General features: G+C 40.8%; 1 protein-coding gene across 7 annotated transcripts in view; it reads right to left on the bottom strand.

Moving 5' to 3' along the window:
- Window positions 1-353: 353 nt before the first annotated feature.
- NEK10 (NIMA related kinase 10) overlaps window positions 354-23,038 on the bottom strand; it is a 242,807-nt gene continuing 220,122 nt past the window's right edge. For 2 of the 7 annotated variants that reach the window (XM_035723276.1, XM_035723284.1), the window contains 4 exons: window positions 21,982-22,090; window positions 19,948-20,000; window positions 19,803-19,858; window positions 9,700-15,842 (listed from right to left, as the gene is read on the bottom strand). In XM_035723276.1, coding sequence (XP_035579169.1) covers window positions 15,794-15,842; window positions 19,803-19,858; window positions 19,948-20,000; window positions 21,982-22,090 — 267 coding nt within the window. In that variant the 3' untranslated portion in view covers window positions 9,700-15,793. Of the gene's footprint in view, window positions 484-9,699; window positions 15,843-19,802; window positions 19,859-19,947; window positions 20,001-21,981; window positions 22,091-23,038 lie in introns of those variants that run through there. The other 5 variants (XR_004819457.1, XM_035723283.1, XR_004819456.1 and 2 more) reach the window with 5 other exon arrangements.

The following is a 23,038-nucleotide window of genomic DNA, read 5'->3' as shown; positions in this document are numbered from 1 at the left end:
GCTATGGCTCTTTCAATACATGTTTCCAAATTCAGCCAGAGGGCTCTCCCCAGACTGTCTTCTTTCATGAGTTTGAGGTGGTATGACATTGAACAAGTTTTATAACCTGTAGAGCGGAGCCCTCGGATGCTTCTCTCCAGGCTCTTCCTGTAATAAAAGTCCACAATTCAGTGACTATGTTGAGGGACCATGAGCTGTTCAAAGGGTGTAGTTCCAAGTCCTTGGATGCCCCTTAAATTTACAATGGTTATAACAGCTAAGACATTGAAACTTTGAGGTCAGATGTTGCCTCCTCAAAAAGTTGATGAATGTCTTTGGTTGTCTTCTAAAGCCTGCTGAATGGTGGTCATGAGATGTGTACATTCTCCATTCAGGACCTCAGGTGAGCTGAAGTTCATGGCAGATTAAACCGAAATGGTACACCAGCTGAACAGGAACTCGAATTTAATCCACCTGTTATTAAAGTTGGAAAGAGAGTCCATTCTGGAGAGAAGAGAAGAAATTTAATTTGTTGTGGGTTTGGGTTTAGGAGGATAGGCAAAGTTCTTTAAGGCGATGCTTGTAGGAAACTTACAGTTAAATTTTACTTTAAAAAATATGTCTCCAACTCAACATATCTGAGGAATCAGAGCTCTGCATAATTCCTGTCTGAGGTTATAATGTCTGTGGTCTACGGGAATACAGCAAAGGGAAGCACTTGGCTGGCAGGCAGGGAGGTAACTAATATGTGCGCATTCCTCATTTCCAGCAAGTTTCAGTTAGGAGCAAAGGGTTCATTCTGTGAAGAGCCAGAATTCAGAGGTAGGAATGACATCCCTAATGCTTCCACTAGCCACCTTATCTCCTCTCCAACACCAGCCTCCTCTCTAGGCCTCTTGGGGACCTCTAATGAGCTCTTCATGAGGCAAGATTATCCAAGATCCACAGAGAATGGGCTCCCAACTGACCTCTGTGAAATGGCTTACCTTTTACCTGCTATGTTCCTCCTTCACAGAGCAAACCTCTCCACAAACTATGCTGTGAACTGAAAAATGAACTTTCTGAGGGTACAAAGAGTGTTTGCTTTGTCCAGCTAATCTGCATTGGTAAAGAAATCAAGCCAAAAATGAGTGAAAGAGGAAGAAAATAATAGGGATGAAGTGGGGGTAGGGAGGCCTCGTCTCTTATGGGATATCTTGGGCACTTTCCATTTTCTACCTAGCTTGAGCTTTGATAAGGTTGTTGGTAATCTACACATACCATGCCATGAGTAGTCTTGGTGTCCAGTAGAGTTGGGGGACATAGGGATTACTGGTTACAAAAAAAATCACCAATAATTAGGCATTGTGTGTGTGTGTGTGTGTGTGTGTGTGTGTGTGTGTGTGAGAGAGAGAGAGAGAGAGAGAGAGAGAGAGAATATAAAGCCATGCTTACACAGAACATATTGGAAAACTGTTAGTATGCTTCAAAAACAACAGGAAACAGGCTTTAAAAGTAAAATAACTGAAATGCTAAATCAGAAGTTGGCTCTGCCTCGCTTAATAAGAGACAGGGGAAATGTATCAAAGGTCATAAGGATGAATAAACGGGCAACACACCAGAAAAGCCTCAGTTGGCAAAGGCTTTAGCCTTTAACCCAATAACCATCACTTACAAATAACTTGCCAACATCATGCCTCCCTTTTTTATCTAAACTAAAACTTCTGTTCAAAACTTTCCTTCAGGTTTTCATTCATTTAACATTCAACAAATGCTTACTGAGTTTCTATATTCCTTATTACTGAAGCTGCCATTCATGAAATGTCAGCAGGTGTATCATCTAGAAGCTTCTTAAAAATACAGAAGCCCAGGCCCCACCACAGTCCTACTGAATCAGAACCTACATTTTAATAAGTCCTATAGGTAATTAGTATGCACGTTAAAGTTTTAAAAGCCCTGGATTATGTGATGAACATTTGTTGTATGAATAAATAAAGGGGTGAATGAGCACTTGGCTCATGAAATGTTCTCAGTCAGGATGACCCAGCTTTGCTGTGTTTACACAGGGAGAATTCCCCCCAGTGCCATAAGTCACATGAACAGGCATGGCACCAAAGCACATTGGAAAATTTGGTGCCCGGTACAGAATTGGAATGGGTAAACAGGATAAGTCGGCCCTCTGTAAGCTGAGGGATTAAAGGATGCTACCTAAATATCATCATCCAGTGGACATCGACAACTTGGGCTTAATGTGAATGTCATTATCCAAGGGGCCACTCTGATTTTTGGTGAGAAGCAGGCTCTGTTTTGGGTTTCAGGTGCTCAGTTTGTTTGGGATTCAGCCAAATGGATTGGGGTGGAAGGCCAGGCCAGGGCCTGGGTTACAGTCAGGCAGATAACTCCTAAAAGAGGGTCTGATGACAAGGCTGACAGAGGGTGCTAAGGGTGCTAGCTGACACAACTGGCAGGCCAGAACAATGCAAGATCCCAACAGTTGTGGGCTGGGGAAGAGGTTTTGTGCGACTCTAAGCTTGCTAGTCACATAACCGGCTGCCCAGGGCTTGGAAGGCCCGGCCTTACAGGTTAACAATCAGCAGTGCAGGTTTAGGAGTAGAGATTGGGGAAAGGCTGAGGCATAATCCTGCCCCAAGGAGGAGAGGGCTGGAGACCAACAGGGGCAGCATCACTGCACAGAATCCAACACACTCCCTTGGGCAGCAAAAGAGCTGGCTATTGTAGAGGGGAAATCACAGGTATGACAATAACGGAGCTGGAAACTGACCACAGGGAAGGATGCGTCTATTCCTCCAGCTTGCTCTTGGTTACTCCTTTGTCTACCATTACCCAGTGGGCTTTCTGACAAATGAAACACAAGAGCTAGGCAGACAATTGCTCCCCCAGGCTTCCTGACTCACTTTGATTATACTTCTTCCCTGCTAAAATCTTTTCCTGAAGAGCTGGTTTATCTAAGTACCTGGAAGCAAACTGAGATGGCAGAGTAGCGAGGCAGGAAAAGTTTGGCCAGAAATCTCAGTCAATGGTCAGATGCAAATGCTTCCTGGCAAGACAAAGCCAAGTTCATAAACATCTACTATTTGTCTGCCCCAAATCCATTTCCTCCTTAGCCTCAGATTCCTCCTTTCCACCCTCAAATCATGGTGTTCCCTGGGAGCCTCTCCCTGGGTCTCCAGGGATAGGCATCTCATTTCCCTGGACACAGGGACTGGCTCAAGGCCAGGCACGTGACCCAAGCCAAAGCCAATCAGCATATCCCACTATCCTCTCTTCTCTCAGCTTAAGTGGAGAACCTGTTGCCCAACTTGGTCTACTGAGACTTAATTCTGCAATTTCTGTCAACGTGGTAAGGGGATCTTTCCGATGGACTAGGAACTGGAAGGTTGTAATTCTAGTGTCCCTGGGAACCACTGTGGGAAGAGGACCTGCGTGGAAGTAAATCCATGATGGAGGAAGGCAAAATTCAGAAATGAGTGTCCAAGAAAGAGAAAGAGAGACAGAGGGTCTTGCTGATACCTTCTGAGCCCTTGAATTTAGCAATGCCTCAGACTTTCCCATCCTGAAGATTTCAATTAAATGAGCCAGTAAATTCCCTTTTAGTCTTTGAACCAGTTGGTATTCGATCTCTTGTACTCCGGAGTTGAACAGGATGCTGAGGTATCAGCAGACCCATCTGGCACTGTTTTGCTGGAACCAGCATCTTCGGGGTTGGACATCCTCAAGGAGGCAGTGCTGGCTGGGGCATTTTAAAAATGAGAAAACCTAAATGAGTCAGCAAGGCTGTCCTTTAACCTCTGGGAAACTGCAACTTAATCAAACTGGTATTTATTTAGTGTACCCTTGATCCACACACTGAACCATTTCTCATATGTTAGCACCTTTAATCCTGATGGTAGTACAGAGAGAAACGCACTATTATCTCTGAAAACTGAGGCTCGCAGTGGTTAAGTCATTCACCTTGGGTCACACAGCCAAAATATCTCTTTCACTTTGTCCCTGAAAGGAAAACTCCAGTCCATTCTCTTTTTTTTGTCCATTGACTTTTATAGACTAAATGCTGGATTGATTTTTGAGCCATTTAATTAGCAAGTGTTACTTGCAAATGTACAACATATCAAGAGGTTACATGAGCAGGGTCATCAAAGCACGTTATAGAAAGTTGGGTCCTACTGAAAACATTAAAATGTGGGTTGGATTGTGAGTATTCTGGGTGGCTCATGCTCCAGCAGTAAACAATTCCTGAAATGCTAGAGTGGTCTGCATCTGTGCCTTTGGAAAGAATGAAGAGAGCGTTGTTGTCCTGTAACTATTATTTAAGGCATTCCTAAGTGATACCTACAAAGCAGACGCTAGGACCTAGAGGCAAGATGATACTGTTAAGTAAGACATAAAGAGAATTTTTTAAGTCCCATAAATTGAGTAATCTTATCTTGATGTTATAAACTAAGGGTATTACTCGGTGAGACTAAAAAGAGCATAGGTATTAGAGGCATGCAGAATCTTGGTTTTCTTCCAGGGTTCTGGGTTTTTTTGTTTGGTTTTTTACCACTAGCTATTGCCTTCTTAACGTCCCTGAAGCTTGTTTTATTTGTTTCATTTCTACAATACTGTTAGTTCTGACCTCTTGCACAGTTGGCTGTTATGATGAATAGACATCTAGAAAGTGCTTTGCATAGTGCCTGCCATGGAGTAACCACTCAACACACCTCTCCTTCCCCAGGACAAAGGAGAGACTGATTTTTTTTTATCGTTATGTTAATCAGCATACATTACATCATTAGTTTTGGATGTAAGGAGAGACTGATTTTTGAGGTGAGAATTTTAGAAATTAGTCTCATAAACTTCCTGCTTTAGGTAAATCTAGCACTTCTTTAAATTGATCTGATTACTGTGAAGTGGACGAAAGACTTTCTGATTCAAATATTATCAGTCCACTTCTTATTTGTTTGTGTGTTTTTTGATCCATGTAACTCAGTAAAACTTTTAAAAATAGAAATGCTAGTTAAAGATGAGGTCAGAATTTCATTTCAAAGTTAGCAATTCACCTCTATTGTTTCTGAGGGAAAAACAAAAACAAAAATCTATGGTGCTATAAATGCTCTGGTGGCTGTTATGGAGTCTACAGGATAAAGTAGGAAAACAAAGAATATTTCCATGATATTTCATATCCCTTAAAGTATAAAATGCACATTAAAAATACTTCAAAATTTAGGAGAAAGTGAAAAAGGAGACAAGCTTTAAGATTAAATAATATAAATAGTATTGCCTCTTGAAGTCATTGTGTTATGTAGACTGAGCTATTTTCCTTTTAGACACAGAGTTTAAACAAGGTTAGCATATAAACCAACACACTCCAAATCTAGAATAAGAAAAAAGGAACAAACTGAAGGTGTTAGAGGGGAGGGGGGTGAGGGGATGGCTTAGCCTGGTGATGGGTATAAAGGAGAGCACATACTGCATGGAGCACTGGGTGTTATATCCAAACAATGAATCATGGAACACTACGTCAAAAACTAAAGATGTATGGTGACTAACATAACATAATAAAATAAAATAAAATGATTTTTATTTAAAAAAGAAAAATAAAAAAGGGAAAACTAATTAAAGAGTTGACTAGATGATTGGAAATGTGGCCAACATAAAGCTTCGCGCCATCTCAACTGACCAAGGAAAATGCTAACCAATAGGAAAAGGATTGGAAGATTCTGTCTACCTTCTTGAAAGAGTTGGGGGGGGGGGGATGTGCGCATACGCGCCTGCACGCATGGGCACAGGCAGGAGGGGGGAAGGATGGTGTAAGGAGTAGAAGGGGCCAGGAAAGTGTTTCTAGTGGCAGTTCCACTGAATCCTTCAGGAGCAGACTATGGCCAGGAGTGAGTGCTTTTCTTCCTCGTATCTGGCACTCTCTAGGCGAGCAGACTGTGAAGGACCAAGTACTTCACTACCGCTTCCTGCCTTTCTGCGCCGCTGACTTTGGAATACCCTTTCCAAACTGGAGCACCTGTTACCAAAATGCTAAGGTCACTGCTGGTAAGGCCTGACCAGTCAAGTGACGAGAGGAACAAAACAGGACATGACAACCTTCGGAGATTGTCCTCACAATTTTTTTTTTTCCAATGAAAATAGGGTAACTGAGCAGAGATGCTGATAAGCATTTCAATAGAGTAGTCACTTGTTATGTAATTCATGCTGAAAGGTACATGTTTGTCATAAGAAATATTTTTTTTGGAAAGGCAGCAGATATGATCATCTAAAAGGTTCACAGTGGGATTAATAAGCAGAACTCAAAAGCATATTAAAAATAAATTAGCAGACACCAAGATGCTCTTTACTTTGGTTGCGGTTATTCGAAAAAAAAAAAATTCTCAAAGGAGAACTGGTGAAGGACAAATGAGAAAACCATTCCATCTCTCTTAGAGACCAAATGAGAGCCAGCTAGCCTCTCCTTCTAGACGGCAAGGAATTTTCCCTCTAGCTGTGTTAACTCTCAGTGTCGTGAATGCAGGTGCAGGAAGACCACTTCCTCCCCGTCTAACGGTTCTACTTCCGGGGACTTCTTTTCCTGAAATTCTGACCTCATGTGATCTAAAGTATAAGAATAGAACCGCAGGGACAAAGGGTGGCAGGTGCAGCTGATTCCCTAGGAATGGGAAGGAATGCCTCCAAACCTTTTAGGAGACGGGGGAGGTGCCACAGCACTGTTCGTCTAGCTTTTCTTTATGCAGCTAGTCTCTGTTACCCCACTGGCAGCCAGAGTACCCCATGACCCCGGGTAGGGAGAGGAGGCCAGGGGAGTGCCGTCACTGTGGCTAGTTTCATTCCTGCTTAATGGGCACTCTATACCAGGACGGTGACACCAATCATATCCTTGGCACATGTACCATTAAGAGATTGTCAATCCACGCTCCTCATCACAAAAAGTTTAGGTGCATTTTAATTTGGCCATTTATATTTTGCCAGGGGCTTGCGTGGTCTTCCCTAGAAGCATATCCCGAGTTCTGGGCTGGATTCACCAGGAAGTGCTGCCAGGAAAACTGATTGGTGAGTGGGGAAGTAAGGCAGGGACCGGAAGGAAGCCAGGCTAGGACACATTACCAGACACAGTTCCACGGAGGGTGACTGACTCCGTTCTCCAAGGGAACTGTGAAACAGTGACGGGCATACCTCGGAGCTGTCCCAGTCCGGGGTGAGGGTGCTGGAGGATTCGCTCCCCTGAACATCTCTGTAAGCGGTTAAGGGCTACCTCTGGAGAGTGGAGTTTCACCAGTGCCCGCAGACAAAACCGGTTCCTGCAACCCGAGGACAGGTCTCACCAAAGAGACCCGGATGCAGGCTGTCGGGAGAGAAGGCGCGCAGGAGGCCACAGGCACAGAAATAGTGCAGGGTCTGTGGACCTGGGCGGGTACAGGCTGATACTGCCCTGAGTGCCTTCCCTCTACCATGATGTTTAATTCTTACATCAAGCCTGGGTTCAGGAAGCTTCGAAAGTGGAATCTACTAGTGTCTACCTTCTACAGATGAGGAAGCTAAGCCCTAGAGAGGTTAGGTCCTTGCTCCGAAGTCATCCAAATAGAAACTCCTGGAGCTAGCATTCAGACCCGAGTCTGTGTGAGCCAAAAGCCCAGATCCTTAATCGTGTTTACCTCTTGCCTCGTGTGCAAATAAATTTAGGGAATTTTAGACTTTAAGTGATTTGTTTCTTGATCCTTGAACAATTCACAATATGTGTACCTATATCCTCATTATGAAAATTACAGCTGCTTTCCTGGGTTAAATAAACAATCTTTTTGCACATACCAAAGATGGTTAAAACATCTGTGGCAACATTGCACGGCTCGAGAGATAAAACCAGTACATGAGCAAAATTAATTCATGCCATTTTAGTCTTCATATATAGTATGGCAGCAAATTAAATTTGCACGATAGGGACATCTTCGTATAAAGCTCGTATATAGAGCAAAATGAATATGAAATTATGTGCTCGATCTTGAGAAGAGGGGACAGAATCTTTATACTTGGGTGCCATTTTCCTTTACTCATTGCTTATGGTGTATTTTTTTCCTTTTGATGTATTTTTTAAGGTTGCAGTTTCAAGGTCGTATAGCTATATCAAGCCATACTCCGTAATTCACTTATTTAATCCCTGTTCTCTGCCATACAAACATCATCACTGAGAATAATCAATTTGTTCTCATTTGATAAAGAACTAAAATTAAAAAAAGGAGATTACCCTGCACGGAGTTTGAAGAATGTGGTTCTCCTGAAAGCTTCCCTGGCTTCTTCTAGAAGAAGAGTTTCCATTCCTGCTTCTCATGCCAGTGACTGAGGACTGTGGGTCTGCTGGCTGGGTTAGATTTGGTTCTCAGACAGCCTGCTGGAGACATCTAACCGAGTCCTAGGATGGGGACTAGAAATGTTCTGGAATTCAGGTCCTGTGGTCTGAAGTCATTTTCATGAGGCTACTTCACACAATTCTTCCTTCTCCAGGTGTGTTGATATTGTGATATTTCATATTTTGGGGTTTCATATATTGTTTCAATTTCATATATTGTGATATTTCATATTTCTCAGATCTCCTGATTCCTCCTGTGCCCTTTAGTGTTACATTCTGTGGCAGACATACCCTAAAGTGACCTCAGTGACCCATCTCCTTGTATAATCCCCTCCCTTTGAGTACAGGCTGCACCTGTGACTTGTTTATAACAACTAGAATGGGATGAAGGTGACAGGTTGTCACTCCCCTGATTTGGTTGTTATAAAACTCTCTTCCTCGACAACGAGGAGGGAAAGAGATCAACTCTCCTGCTGGTCTTGAAGAAGCAAGCTGCCTTGATGTGAACTGTCTATGGGCAGGGCCATATGGCAGGGGATTACAGGTGGCATCTAGTTGCTGAGGCCTGCAGTCCTACAGACAAGGAACTGAAGTCTGCCAATAATCACGTGATCTTGGAAGAGGATTCCAAGGCTCGGATGAGACCCCAGCCCCCCTCCCATACTTTGATTCCAGCCTGTGAGAGGACCCTTTAAAACATGCTCAAACTTCGGACCTACAGAAATTTCAAGATATCTCTAACTGCTAAGTTTATAGCAATTTGTTACACAGCGATAAAAACCTGATCTACCATCCCACGTTCACGTGAGATTTAACCATGGGATCTGCTTTGGCTAATGGGAATTGGGAAAACCTGATGGCAAGTAGAAGCTTGACAAGGGAGTCCTGGGTTTCTGCACTGGCTCTTGCTGCCACCACAAAACACATCTGGGCTAGGTTGCCGCTGGAAGGGTGGGAGACGTGGAAGGTAAGAGACATGTGGGGGAGGGCTGACCTGTCCCATCTGAGCCCATCTAGACCATCCAGAACCAGGCAGCCTATCAACTGACCAGAGGCACGTGAGGGAGCCCAGCTCAGATCAGCAGAACACCCAGGTGACCTACAGACTCATGAGAAATAATAGATGCTTGTCATTTTAAGTCACTAAGTTTTGAAGTACTCGTTATACAACATTGGTGGCAGTAGATAGTTGCCACCAATTACAGCTGCGGGACATATTTGAGCATAAACATATATATGATCACCTTTCGGAGCTTTGTTTTTTTTGTTTTTTTTTTTAATCAAAAGACTCATAAGCCTAAAGGAGAGATTGAGAGAGCTGGTCAGAGAAAAGTGACGACCATTTGCTATAAACTCTTGACAAAAGAGAGATTCTTTTCCAATAAGATTGAAAATACATTTTTAATTTTCTTTAGCATTTTACAGAGCATATTTAAGCAATAGCAAAAATAAAGGCCACTTGCATCTTTTATATAAATCTTTCATAGAGGCATTGCCCTTCTCTTCTCGCCCAGGGCCTCAGACCTTGCCACTTCGGAGCCTCAGTGTGCTCACAGCAGGAGCGTTTTGGAGGTTTGGGGAGGATAGACTCAGGTGCAGAGCAAGAAGTCCCTCATCCCTCTGCCTTCCATACCGCCCACCGTCACAGAGCTCCACACTGTCCCTCTAATGACACAGGGCTCCCCACAGGAAGCTTGGTAGCCGTGTGCTCCTCCAGTAGGAATGGGCAGCCAGGGTGTGCGCCAGACAGAAGAGAGGCCTGCAGATGGGACTGGAACAGAAACGGGCATGTGCCTGGAAGCTAAAGGAGAAGAAGCAAATTGAAGGTACTTTTCCATTCTGTGGGCACAGCGGGCCTGTGGTTGTCCAGAACACAGAAGCTCTGGGCCATATGAAATGGGGCAAGGGGTTGGGAGGGGCTGTACTTTTTTTTTCCCCCCCAGAGGACAGCTCTGTTCTTTTTGATCTTCCCAAACTCACCACTGGGAACAACAGAATACAGGAAGCATCCTAATTCAGTTTTGATCCACTAAATGTCAGTACACAAAATGCACTCAAAAGATTTTCCTTTGAAGTGATTTTTGTTTGCCATTTTGGAAGAGCAAAATGATGGCATCTTTCCGTAGCCTGATTATCAACTGGTTTACTCACAGACAACTGAAATACATGGAAATGCTTCTTTTTGAATCCAGCCAAGGGTAAATGTATTCAGATCTGCCCACATTTATCTATTCAACGTCCACATATCTGTCCTGCAAAATTTGTTTTGTCAGACAAAACAGGCCCGAGGCCATGGATAAAAGAGGGGGAAGCAAATTTAGTGTCAGCGGCAGAAACACATTTGCTGCATGGCAGACACGATCGTGTCCTTGAGAGGAGTCTACCGTCTTTGGAATGCTTCACAGGGACCCAGTCCTAAGGATTGGACCAACACAATACTAGGGCACCTCAGGAGTCCATCTGCTACTCTTCTGGGAGTTCAGCTCACTGGTGACAGTGCCGAGAGACCAGTCCATCAGTAACTGCACGTCAGGGAGAGACCCGACCCGCTGCTGCCAGGAGACCCAGCAGCAGGAATCATTCAAGTATCAGGAACTGCTTGGCCCCTTGCCAATCGCGTGCCACCCTGGGACTGGCCTGTGGGAGGTGCCAGGCTCCGGGATACCACTTGCCTTCTGCTTGCCCTGTGACTTCTCAGCTTTTGTTTGCAGACTGTCCTATCCCCTTGACAGAATCATCTTTTATCTCTAACAAGTTGGGGTTTCACTTCTGAGTACTTAGATTTATTCGCCTCCCTCAATGTCATGTGGAGTTCATACAAATTCTTCATGCATTCCTTCTTGACATAAGGTATCCCTAAACCAGCTGCATTTCCTTCTAAACTCACTGAAGTATGAGGTAAACATACTTGTATGAAGGGCAAGGAAAGCTAAAATTTAATAACCATTCATAAGCATTATATTCCTTTCCAGAATTCTGACTCAACTGGTGCTTGACATGTAGAACTAAATCATGGATTAAGGATATTATTTTATAAGTGGCCTTTGTGGTCTGACTTGCAGGTGCTAAAGCCTTAAGCTGTGTTCCTCTGGGTTTGTTATTCTAGTTCAAACCTCTCTCTGCTCGTTTTATGGGATCAGTTCATCACATGTTTGCAAAACCTTCAGCTAATTTTTCACTTGTGAGCTCACCACATCAATTCCAAGCATCTACCACACTTGCTGATTACCTATCAAAGTGACACTGGTTTTCTATAAACAACAAAACTTTTATCTTTGTTCTGAGGAAACAAAGGTAAGCTACTTCCAAATGACAGCCTTTACACAGTCCTGTATTTGCTATAATGAATGCACTTCTGTTACCTCTAAATACAGTTCCTGGGTACAGTGCAAAGCTTCATGGTACAAAATGAAAAAAAAAAGGCATCTCGCTACAGTTTGAGGAATAATATTCAGTCTTCGGTTGAGAATAGAGTTCACTTTTATGATAAAACCAATAAGCTTTTAAAAATGTTAAAAACTGGTTCCTTACTGCATGTATGTACTAAAAAAAAAAAAAAAAATCTAACATAGCTCACAGACCAAGAACGCCGCTATGCTTCTACAGTGCATGATCTTCATCTTTAAAATAACTATTGCTCATGGACCCAGAAGACATGTAAATTTGCAATATCCATCAGTCACTCCGTCAAAATCATAAAATCCTTCCTATCCCTCTTGCAAATCTCAAAGCAACATCACAGCAGGGATGTAATCAGCCGTAACAGTTATATTTACAATATGTAATTTAACCACAATGACACACATAAGAATTTCTTTCTTTATCACAAAGTTGTTTCCCTGAGACATTTGTGTCTTCCTATCAACGTGAAAAATGGCATCCAAGGGTAAGCATACTGTTAGTACATTTCAATGGAAAAGAGAATCTATCCAAAATTCTGTGAATTTCCATCAAAGGACACGATCTGGAAGATCTAAAGGTACATAAAATATACTTATTATCACATTTGGTTGTTGAACATGAAGAATTTCATGTTTTGACGGAATTTCACCCCAAGAGTCAAGGTCAACATAGGGAAGCACTGAGCTTCCCTTGCTCACCAGCCCTTCATAGCTGCATCTCGGGTTGCCGAGGAGCTGGTTCAGCCTGGTTCATCTGCATTGCCTCTCCAGCTGATATCTGTTCATGAATACGCACCATAGAAAAAGTAAAAGGCAAGCAATAAAAGTACCTTACAAAGAAGTTTTTCCTGCCTTCAAATAGAAGCTGAAGCCATTTCTACAGGAATCCAGCGTATTTGCTGTACATGGTTCCAAAAAAAGAGAGAGAGATAGTGATAAAAATAATTTGCAATTCAGCAAATCAAATAGAGAGATGCGGATACTATGCATATTAATACTGATACAACTGACTAAACAATATTCTTGCCTTCCCACATCTTAAATATGAGTGGCGATTAACTGATGATATTGCTGGAATTGCATGTAATCAACCGGTCCTGTATGTGTTGTTGATCATCAAAATTCATAGTATTTAATAAGTCCTAGATGGTACCTCTAGGAAGATCTTACCTCCTGATCAGTTCCATCATTTGGGTAGACTGCATAACAGTGTTTCTTAATTAGGTTCTGCTTTAGAATGCCCAGAGTGTGCACACCGCCCAGTGCTATACAAGTGTCCACATTAAACTCGAGCAGCATTTCTCCAGCAAGATCCTGAAATTCACCCAGGAGCTGTGGGTCTAGTGTCCACGATACTCTTCCCTGGAGACCTCTAATTAAGTATCAAACATCTGGAAGAATACAAGGTTAACAACCAGCAAGCACATATACCTGCTGCAGTCACTTCCCTGAAAATGGATCATTTTGCTCTTAAAAAGCAAATTAAGGTTTCAAGTACACATATTCAGACAGAGTTGGTAGATCAAAACATAATTAACTGAAGCATTGGGTATCCAAAGTGATTTGAAAAGACTGATTCATGTTCTGTCCCATACAAATATTCAGTGACTGAGAATGAGATGAATTCACAGGGGTTTCATTGCACAACAAATAATTAACAATTATACAAGAGAAAGAGAAAAAATTTAAAGGCAATCAAGCAAAGATTATGAGCCTATTACACTCAAGTAACAACTTTGCACTAGAGGGCAGTTTGGAGAGTGAAAACAAGATGATCATTCTTGTTCTCTTGTGAGGGCAGTGAGCTTCTTGTCGGAAAGTCAAAGTGAGGGCTTTTGAAAAGGCAACATCGCTGTTGGGATGAGACTCCATGCACAAGAGGGATCCCTTACCAATGCCTAACTCTCTCTTAGAGGCCTGCTCTTGAGCTGGGAGAATGTGGATCCAGTGACTGGTAGTCCCCTATGAAGGGGATCAAATAGAACACATTCATGACTTTGGCAAAAGAATGCATCTGTCAGCATAGATCTGACAGGCGTAAAGCTGTTGAGATCCATTTGTTTATCTTTGTTAATTCGTCCGGGCTTCTAGCATAATAAATGCCACGTACTATGGTCTAAAAGAAATGGTTCGATGGAAATATTTTGTTCCCTTTCTGGTCAATAAGGTCAACTGTATGCATTCAAAAACACCTTCAAAGAAATCATTTCTCTCTCATTCTCTCTTTTTTACCAAGGTGTAACCTCTGAATACTATTCTTTTCTACACTTTGTTGACAATATATTATCATTTGAGAAAGAACTTTATTGTTCAAACTTTCATGCCAACAGCTTGGTTTATTTCTAGGTATTGGCTTCTATCACAATTAAAATTTATGCCCCTGTAGGCCTCTGACTCTTACACGATGAGGAAATGTGTCCATTCCATACATGAAAAGATATAAAAAATAATAGTGCAGGTTCAAATTCAGTTGGGCTAGGAATAAAAGTTTACCTGGGTAAATCAACAAAATCATAGCATTTTGATTTTACATGTACATTTCACATATGAAAGGAATTGGTTTGAAAGCTGAAACTGACATTTTTCATTACTGTAATTGCATCTGCTATTTTAAATTACAGTGTATTTGTAATCATTAGTTTGGCTTAAAGACAAAGATTCATTGGCAATTTTCAAAGGCATTACTTAAAGGAAATTTGGATATCCTTTAAGTGTTGAACATACAAATTGTAAAAGTGGTATGGGTTCACATTAAGAGATTTTCTATACTATACAAAAGGTTATTATTTTTCAACCACTGTAAATATATTGAACTAAATCCTGTTCGATCATACTAAAAATATATCAGTGTAAATAAAGATACCAGAACTCAGTGAGAAGTAAATAAAAGCATAATTTCAGCTTTCATATTACTAGTTATATAGAATTAAAATGTTCTTTAAGCAGTTAGAAGTGCAGCCCGACTTGGCAATAAGGGCATTTCTGGATATTACACCAATTATAAGCCAGTTGAAGAGATGTTAGTCCAATGAGAATCTAGAAAATTTTCATCATAAAGTCTCCCTACGTAGGAATGGAACACTCTTTGGCATTCTGATTTCTTGTTTTCTTAGGGATGTCTCAATGAATAAAGAAGGGACTTATATTTTATTATATAAATTGTTTTCATTTTAAATTCCCAAACAATAAAAATTTTAAAACAATGTAGGTAATTTTAGTGAGAAGGGACTTAGAACAAGGAATATTGCATCTCTTTCATAGATTCTATGAGCTCTTCAAAGTGCCCTAAAAACACTCTAAGTTTGATTAGCAGCAAAGCATTAGCCTAATCAAAACCTCTCCTCCCTCCCCCCATATATATGTATATATACACACACACCATACAGCAATATACTCTACTAGTCTAGCTTACATCTGACAATTTGACAGTTATTCCCAGAGGCTGTGCAAAGTTACAAATACTGTCTACTGTCTTCAGGCCACGAGCACCCACTGGTTAAGAGCGAAACAATCCTTTCCTTAAAACAACAACCACAAAATTCAATCACCTATTTTGAATTTCTTTTAAAATAAAAGAAATGGGGGAATACAGTGAATTGTATTATTACAATATATTATTACAATGGGGCCTGTAATTTTCTCTATCCAAAACTATTTTATACACGGAAGGCTAGATGCCTTTAAACATAGTTTCTGCAATCCTAAATACAAAACATTCTATTGAAAAATATGACTCTTTTTGTTTGTTTGTTGTTGTTGTTGTTTCTTTTTTAACTTGGAGGAAAGTTCTGTGAGGTGCAAGTTTTCTCCCCACAGATGAATTTTGCAGCTTTCTTCTCCCAGGAGCACACCGAGAGCCCTGTCATCCTGTGACTACCACATCCAGGGAGCAGAGCCTTCCCACGCTGCCATGGCCACAGAACCTAGCACAGGACCTCCAGAGAGAGGCCCTGGAGGGGCCAAGGCATCTTGGTCTTTTCTTTTCCACACCCTTCCAGCAGCTCCCAATCCTTGGGCATCTGGTGGAGCTGAAGTCCAGAACTTGAACTTCACTAGGAAAACAAAGTCTGTTCAAAATGCAGGGTTTTCATCTTTTGGTTGGGTGATTCTTGGTCCCCCACGGATAGGAGTGATATCTAGAAGATTCAGAAGTGGGAAGAGTTCTCTATAGTCACATATATTTGACTTCACACATTCAACTTCAAAAGCAGTAGCTCAGGGATATATGTAAATAAATCCCAGTGAAGAAAAGATGATTCTAAACATAACAGGATGGGACATTTTTAGAACTAAAGCCACATTTTGCTAACATTGGCCACCTTGGTGCTAACAGGGTCTTTCTCAAATTATAAACTCCCTTGGAAATGATAACCCTTTATAGAAGAAAAATAAACACCCATTCAAAGTAGCTTGTAGTTTTAAACATTTAATTTACATGTTATCAGTTAATTGGGGGAAAAAGCAATGCCAACTGTAGATTTCTTTTTTCTCTTGCAAATTTTACTTCTCAATGCAGATTTCATTGTTAAAAATGTTAATGTGTACCCCTAAGTATATAAGGAGGATATGCCTGACGTCTATTCACCCACAGGATTCAGTTTTACTCTCACAAACAACAATGATAAAATTAAGGCATGCTAGGCTGTCTCCTTCTGGTAAGGAAGCTAAATGTTCATGAATGTAAAATATAATTTAATCATACATCCCTGCAAATGATCAAGAATAGAGCATGCTTTGGGCTGGCCAAGCCTGTTTTGAACTTGTTTCATTGTCTTTACACTACTGTCTTCCTCTCAACTCATTCTACCCCCCCTTCCCGGAAGCCCAGAAATGAGGGATCCCCCATTTTGCTTAGGGCTCCTTGCTGCTTTTTCTGTTTCTGTTACTATTTCCTTTTCTTAATGCAGCATTTTGTGCCCAAGACAATCTTCCTAACCAACAGTCCAAGCAGTCTCCCCATTATTTAAACAGTTGCAGGAACTGTCCGTGAAGATAGCTAATGGATAATGGCTTTATCCCGAGGCTTTCAGTTTGATGATGGCATCTCTCTATCCCTAACAAAATATTCACTCTGGGACCTAAGCTAAAAATGTGTCATGTCTTGCCTTCATGCTTTGGTTGCTGTCTGGGTGTTTGGTAGATGTGTGTAAGTTTGAACTGACTGTCTGAAGTGGTGAACTTCAGTAATACAGAAATGATGTATGCAATTCTCTGTGTGACCAACATCACTAACATTTTGCAATGACGGTGACAGTGACAATAAAGATGACAAAGACAATGAGCACAACAGCAGATCTGGGCAGATGCTGGTGGCTGGTGGGGGAGTTAAAACTATGTTTCCCATTTCTAACCACAGTGCTAAGGCAGCTTTCTGATTTTGTGTTGCATGTGAAAGATTGAAGAAATACTGAAGTAAACGAAGTTAACGGATTTCTTACAGCACATCTCAGACTCTGTAATATGGTAATGTGTGTCAACAACCGCTAAAAATGGAAAACTGCACTTTCAGAGTTTCCCAAATATATTTGATCACAAAATTTTATTTTTCAGGGGAACATCTATTAGCATCTTTGATAATATTGGCTATTCTATGGAACCTATTAGGAAAAATACATTCTACTCATTCTAAATCCTTGTTCATGTCCAGTGATATTTAGCATCCTCTTTTTGACTATGAAGAAATCATCACTGACTAGCTGATTTGATTCATATTTTGAAATTATGTGTATTTCCAGCTTGTGAACTCTTAGGTGCTTCTAAGTGGAGGCTGACTTATTTCTTGGTAATTAATTTGGAACACCAGTAAACAAGTGCTTTAAGCACAACCAAGGGTTATTTTTACTAGTAAACTGTGGAGAGTCTTCTCTCAAGATAGTCTATCGTTGTTACAAGAAGATGAAAAGGGAATTATCATGGATATAAGAAATTTTGGGGAGTGATTCACTTTAATTTGGAGCATTTTAGGAAAATTTTATCTATGTCATATCCAACATATTTTTCTTGAACTTGATCATTTAAACCATGTCTCCATATTCTATTCACAATTCTGAATATAACTATAAATAACTTTTTCTCCTCATTATTAGGCATCTTATTATCTATTCCTTAGAATAAGAAAATTTGCAATGTCTTTTAATATAGGAGTGCAGCTTTGGAAGTAGAAATAATGTTTGAATTTTTTGAAACTTAGGAATAGAACTGAAAAGGGATAAAAGTAAATTTAAAAATAAGACTAAAATTATTTTTTAAGGAGAAATAAGAGCTCTTGCAAGAGCTTCCCTAACTTCCTTACACACCTGGTTTTTCACTGATATTTAGTGTAGTTTCTGCAAAAATATGAAGCCATTCATTGCCCATGATCCTGAGTCTCTGAAAATATGTAGATAAATTATGACAAAAGTGACCTTTGCCCCCACTCCAAGCCAAAGGCACTTGAAATAATAAGGAGCTAAGAGTCAAGAACAAAGACACTCATCCTATCCATGGAAAGCTGGATGTACTCAGCCCAAGAATAGAAAATGAAAATGCAAAGTCTCTCCAGGGAAGGTGGGAGGAGAGCGATTATGAAGACAGTGATTTCTATTAATAATATACTTTTGGAAAATGAGAATTATTTATCATTTCTCTGTAGTTATCAATCACAACAGACCTAAATCTACACAGGAGGTATTTTGGAAATATATTATCCAGCCAAAAGAGCAAGCAGTTGAATAATCTTATGTGTGATTCATATGAGCAACTTGTTGAAATAAGTAAAAAAAAAAAAAAAAGTTGGAGACTAACCTCAAAAAAGAATCTAATTTCCACATAATAACCTAACAAGATGCTCTTGAGGCCTCTTTCTCTTACCATGGCTAATACCTTTGGAGACGCCATCTAGGATGACTGAAATAGTGGTCACAAGATAGCTTCAGCAGCGGGAAAGGAAAGCAGTTCCTTCAAGCCTTAAAGGCCACTTTGAGAGAACAAACTAAAGCAATGTGGAGCCACACAGAATGTGGATGTGGCTGCTTATGACCAGTTCGATGATTCGGTTATGAGGGGCCCCTCGGAAAAGTCAAGAGACAACTTGTGTGTAGACCCTGTCAGTGCCCACGTCCCCTCATCCACAAGCCTTCACAGCCTGCTGGCCTGCTTTCTAGCCACCAGCATCTGCATTTCTCTCCCTGAGGATTTCTCTGGCCTCCGGAATCTCTTCTGCCCACCCTTACACAAGGCCAGAAATGCGGGGGAAAGGCCGCAAACAATGACCCGTGGAAATGGCAGGACAAATACCCCAGCACCCTCAGCCCTTGAGTGGGATACCTCAGGTACGTGTTCTGTACTGGCTCTCAGATTTCCCCAGTGGGATCTAGCCCCACTCAGCCACAATGGTTACTTGCTTGAAAATGAAACCTTTATTGAATTATTTCTTCACTCCCCTACCAGTGTTTCCCAGAATTGCCTCTCAAGTAAACTAACTGTACTCAGATCTTTGTGGCCAACACTGTGCCCAACAGTAAAACACAGCAATCAGAACTGGACAGAAGTGATAAAACACTATATTTTTAGAGCACAAATAGTTCTTATATAACACCAGTAAGCTGAGGTTCCTTACTTAGGGTAAGCAAATGGCAATACAAAACAACAAATCCTTTCCCATGAACGTATCTTAAATTCACCAGAAGCGATTCTTTGTTTAGTTGCATTTCCCCCTGCATTCTGTACAAATAATGGGTAGATTTCAATGATGGAAATTTGAGTTTACAGCTCTACTAGAAGGGAACAAATGCTTAATTAAAAAAAAAAAACAAAAAACAAAAAACACCCTAGAAATGCTTTTCCATTTCATTATGTTTCTTATTTTTTCTGGGAGTAAATTACCACTAAGCTATCACCCTTTCTTTTTCAAAAGAGAACCAGCAGCTGCATCCATTCAAAAGATGGGCAACACACATTCTACCCATGGTTGTATCTAGTCTAAGCCAAGATATTTTACAAAAGTATTTAAAATAAAAGTTGGGAAAAAAAAAATCTCTGAAATCCAGGATAATCAGATTTAATATCCAATGATCTCAATTGATCTTTCACATTTAAAAGGAAACTCTAGATCTCACCTGTTAGATGTAAAGTTGTAATAACCACTTTCCTCTAGGACTTCTTCAATTACAGTCTGAAGTAGAAAAAAAAAAAGAAATTCAGGTTAATGATGAATTAAAAGCAACAAAATAAAATTGTTCAAAGGCATTGCAAAAACCTCACCTGCATCTGCTCATATGTTATTCCCTCCTCCAAATCAGAGCTGGTACATAAACCTGAAATAGATAGGTTATGGCAAGTGTGACCCTCGGTTTACATTTTCTTAGTGGGATTTTGTTGACAATTACAACTCAGCTGTAGTGAAAACAGGGTCAATTGAGTCATGGTGAAGAGGAGTACTTCTAACCACATTCCCACATTCCAAATGATTTCGCTTTGAATATTCAAACTCTGTTTCTCTTCCTTTAATAACTGGCTGCTTTTGGGGTGGCCATCACAAAATAATACACAAAGATTTTGGGGCATTTCTCAGGGTATAAATTGGGCAATTAAGTTAGAGAGGCATGTGTGTGCACGCGCGCGTGCGCACACATGTGCGCCCATGTCTGTGAACACTAAGGACAGGTGAGGAGTATTCCCAGCACAAATGACCTGATGTTTTCTGTTTAAAACACTCTCCTTAAGCTACAAGCAAAACCAGTAAATATGTGCTAGAAAGAAAATGAACTCTTAGAGGGAGGCAGAAATAGGAAAAGACGATGAAGACCTGGCCCTTTCATGCAACTGCCTAGAAGGAAATAAAGTGCACTTAGTGCCAGGAGGCAATACTTTCTTGGATGGGTGTTCTAAGGATGATAGACTAGCACCTCACCCAACTGAGCGCCGCCCAAAGCAATGTTGGGAAGCTTCCACTGCACTCAATCAACACTGGTGCATGCAGGGAGGTCCAGGAGCCCCCTCCACTTAGGAGAGACAAGAGAGAATGGGTTGGAAGTGGAGGGGAGGCATGAGGCTGAGTCTTGGCAGCTCCTCTTCAAAGCTCTGGGCCACGGTGTTCCCCAAAGTGCCTGCAGAGTCTGCTGTGTGAGCCTGTGGCCAGCCTGCTGGGATGGGACTTGCCTGCTTCACCCCGGGATGCCCTGGATGTCTGTCTGCTCCCTCTCAGGCCGCTCTGAGATTTCCACCAGCACTCTTGGTTTCATCAGAATCGCTACTCTAGAGGTCTGGCCTACAGACTGACTGACCTGCCCTGGGGGTGCTTTTCAAAGCAAAACACTTTAGACTTAGACGGCAGTTCATCTTATCTTATGGGTTTCTCAGAGATTATTTTAAAAGTAATTCTGCCTACAGGCTGGCTTTATCCCAGGAGTCCAAGACGTAGGGAAAGGTTGAGAATTAATACATGAAACGATTTACCTAAACTGAGTGAGGGGATGGTGAGTCTCCCTTTAACCATCATTTCTATCCATGCCATTGAGTGATGTAACTATAGTTTATAGGGATTTGAAAATTATTTAGGATCTCTGAAACCTCAGAGTAGCTTGAAAACCTCTTCTGAGAGTTCAGTTATCATGAGAAGAGTTACAATATGCAGAGCCCCTGCTAATGGTCAAAGCACTTTTTGTATGTTTACGCTGATCCTCATTATAACCTTATAGAGCAAGTGCCACGTTTACCCCCATTTTATAGGCAAGGAAACTGGGGTTCAAGAGGTCAAATAATTTGCCCAAGGTCAACTACTAAATGCTGGAGTTGAGATTCAAGTTTAGGCATCCAGGTTTTGAGAATCTGCACCTTTAATCCCTATGCTACCTAGCCTCCTTATGTGAGATTTATGCAAAAAAGAAAAACAAATTAAATATGTCTGATGTGGTTTCTTCAGGTAAGTTTCAAATGTTCTCCATTTTGATTATTCAAACTCTTCATTTCTGCTTTTTATCTCCCTGGATGCTTTTGGGCATTTGATTTCCCATGATCAGATAAGAAGAAATAAAAGGAAATATAATTCACCCACACAGAGTCTGCTGTTTGTTTATGGCATTAATAAATGATCAAGGAAGCTGCCACAACAGGGTACGATGAATCTCGTAGGGAATTTCTATATTCGTACTGTATATCCCTTCCAACTATTGCCACAGATAATCAAAATAAGCTCTATTTTTCTTTTAAATTGAAGATAATCTTTTAAGGATAGCTGTTGATCCAAACAATATATTTCTTTGTGAAAGCCAGATTTTCTGTGGTGAAGACCATTACCTGTTGGGTCATCTGGGGACAGGCTGTTTCCAGCTGATGAATGACGTAATGAATGGTAATCTGCTGTGAAAAAGTTGGGCTCAATTGGTTCTGGAGATCCCTGAGATAACTGTAATAGAAAAGGCAAAGCCACATGTTATTCTATAGCCAGAAGCAAATGACAGGAGACCTCTTTCCCTCTGTCTCGAGGCATGGAGAATTTAGTCCTTGTGGTTTTCAATCTCTTGTAAATAGGAAAGGCACATCTTCTTTTCAAAAGAACTTCTAAATTGGAAGCAGGCAAATTACAGTGAAAGCAAGGTAGACAATTCCCTGGTCACGTGAAAAAAAAAAACAACTCTGCACTTTATGGCTTTATGAGAGCAAGATAAAAATGGATAGAAAAATAATGGCATAGGCTTGGGATATCAAAATGTTCTTTGTATCAGGCATATGAGGAATAAACTCAATTATTCAGCAGAACAATATGCTTAGCCCACATCATCATTGTTTTTTTGTGTATCTCCTTTAAACAATGCCTTCTTGTTTGACCAAGGCAACCAAGTTTCTTAATATATTTTTCTAAATTACTATTAATTTTAATCTCCAAACATTAATCCCCAACACTCTCAAGAAGAGAGTAATTCACTAAATGAAAGACTATTAAGGTCCCAAATGTTTGATGCTCTCCCACAAAGCCGAATTTTTTAAGTGGAATTTTAGGCTATAAACATTTTTCAACCTTTTTTTACCTTTAATTCCAACCAGCACTTGGGCTGGTCAAGTTTTCATGTCTATATTAATATAACATGCTTTTAAAATGCCAATTCTTATTAATAAACCAAAAACAAATGGCACAGTCTTGACTATGCACTGGCAGTCACCTTGGATTCACATACTCTGCTCATGAATTAAAATACACCATTGTTCAATCACTTGAGAAAATTGGCAGTATTCATTAAGATTCAACAACATATGTCTACCGTATGACCTTGTAATCCCACTCTAAGGTATACACACAGGAGAAATGAGGACTTCTGACCCAAAACTGGAGAAAACCCAGCTATCTACAGACAGA

The sequence above is a fragment of the Zalophus californianus genome, chromosome 1 (genome assembly GCF_009762305.2).
Source record: "Zalophus californianus isolate mZalCal1 chromosome 1, mZalCal1.pri.v2, whole genome shotgun sequence".
Classification (NCBI taxonomy): Eukaryota; Metazoa; Chordata; class Mammalia; order Carnivora; family Otariidae; genus Zalophus; species Zalophus californianus.
This window is presented reverse-complemented; position numbering and strand designations above follow the sequence as displayed.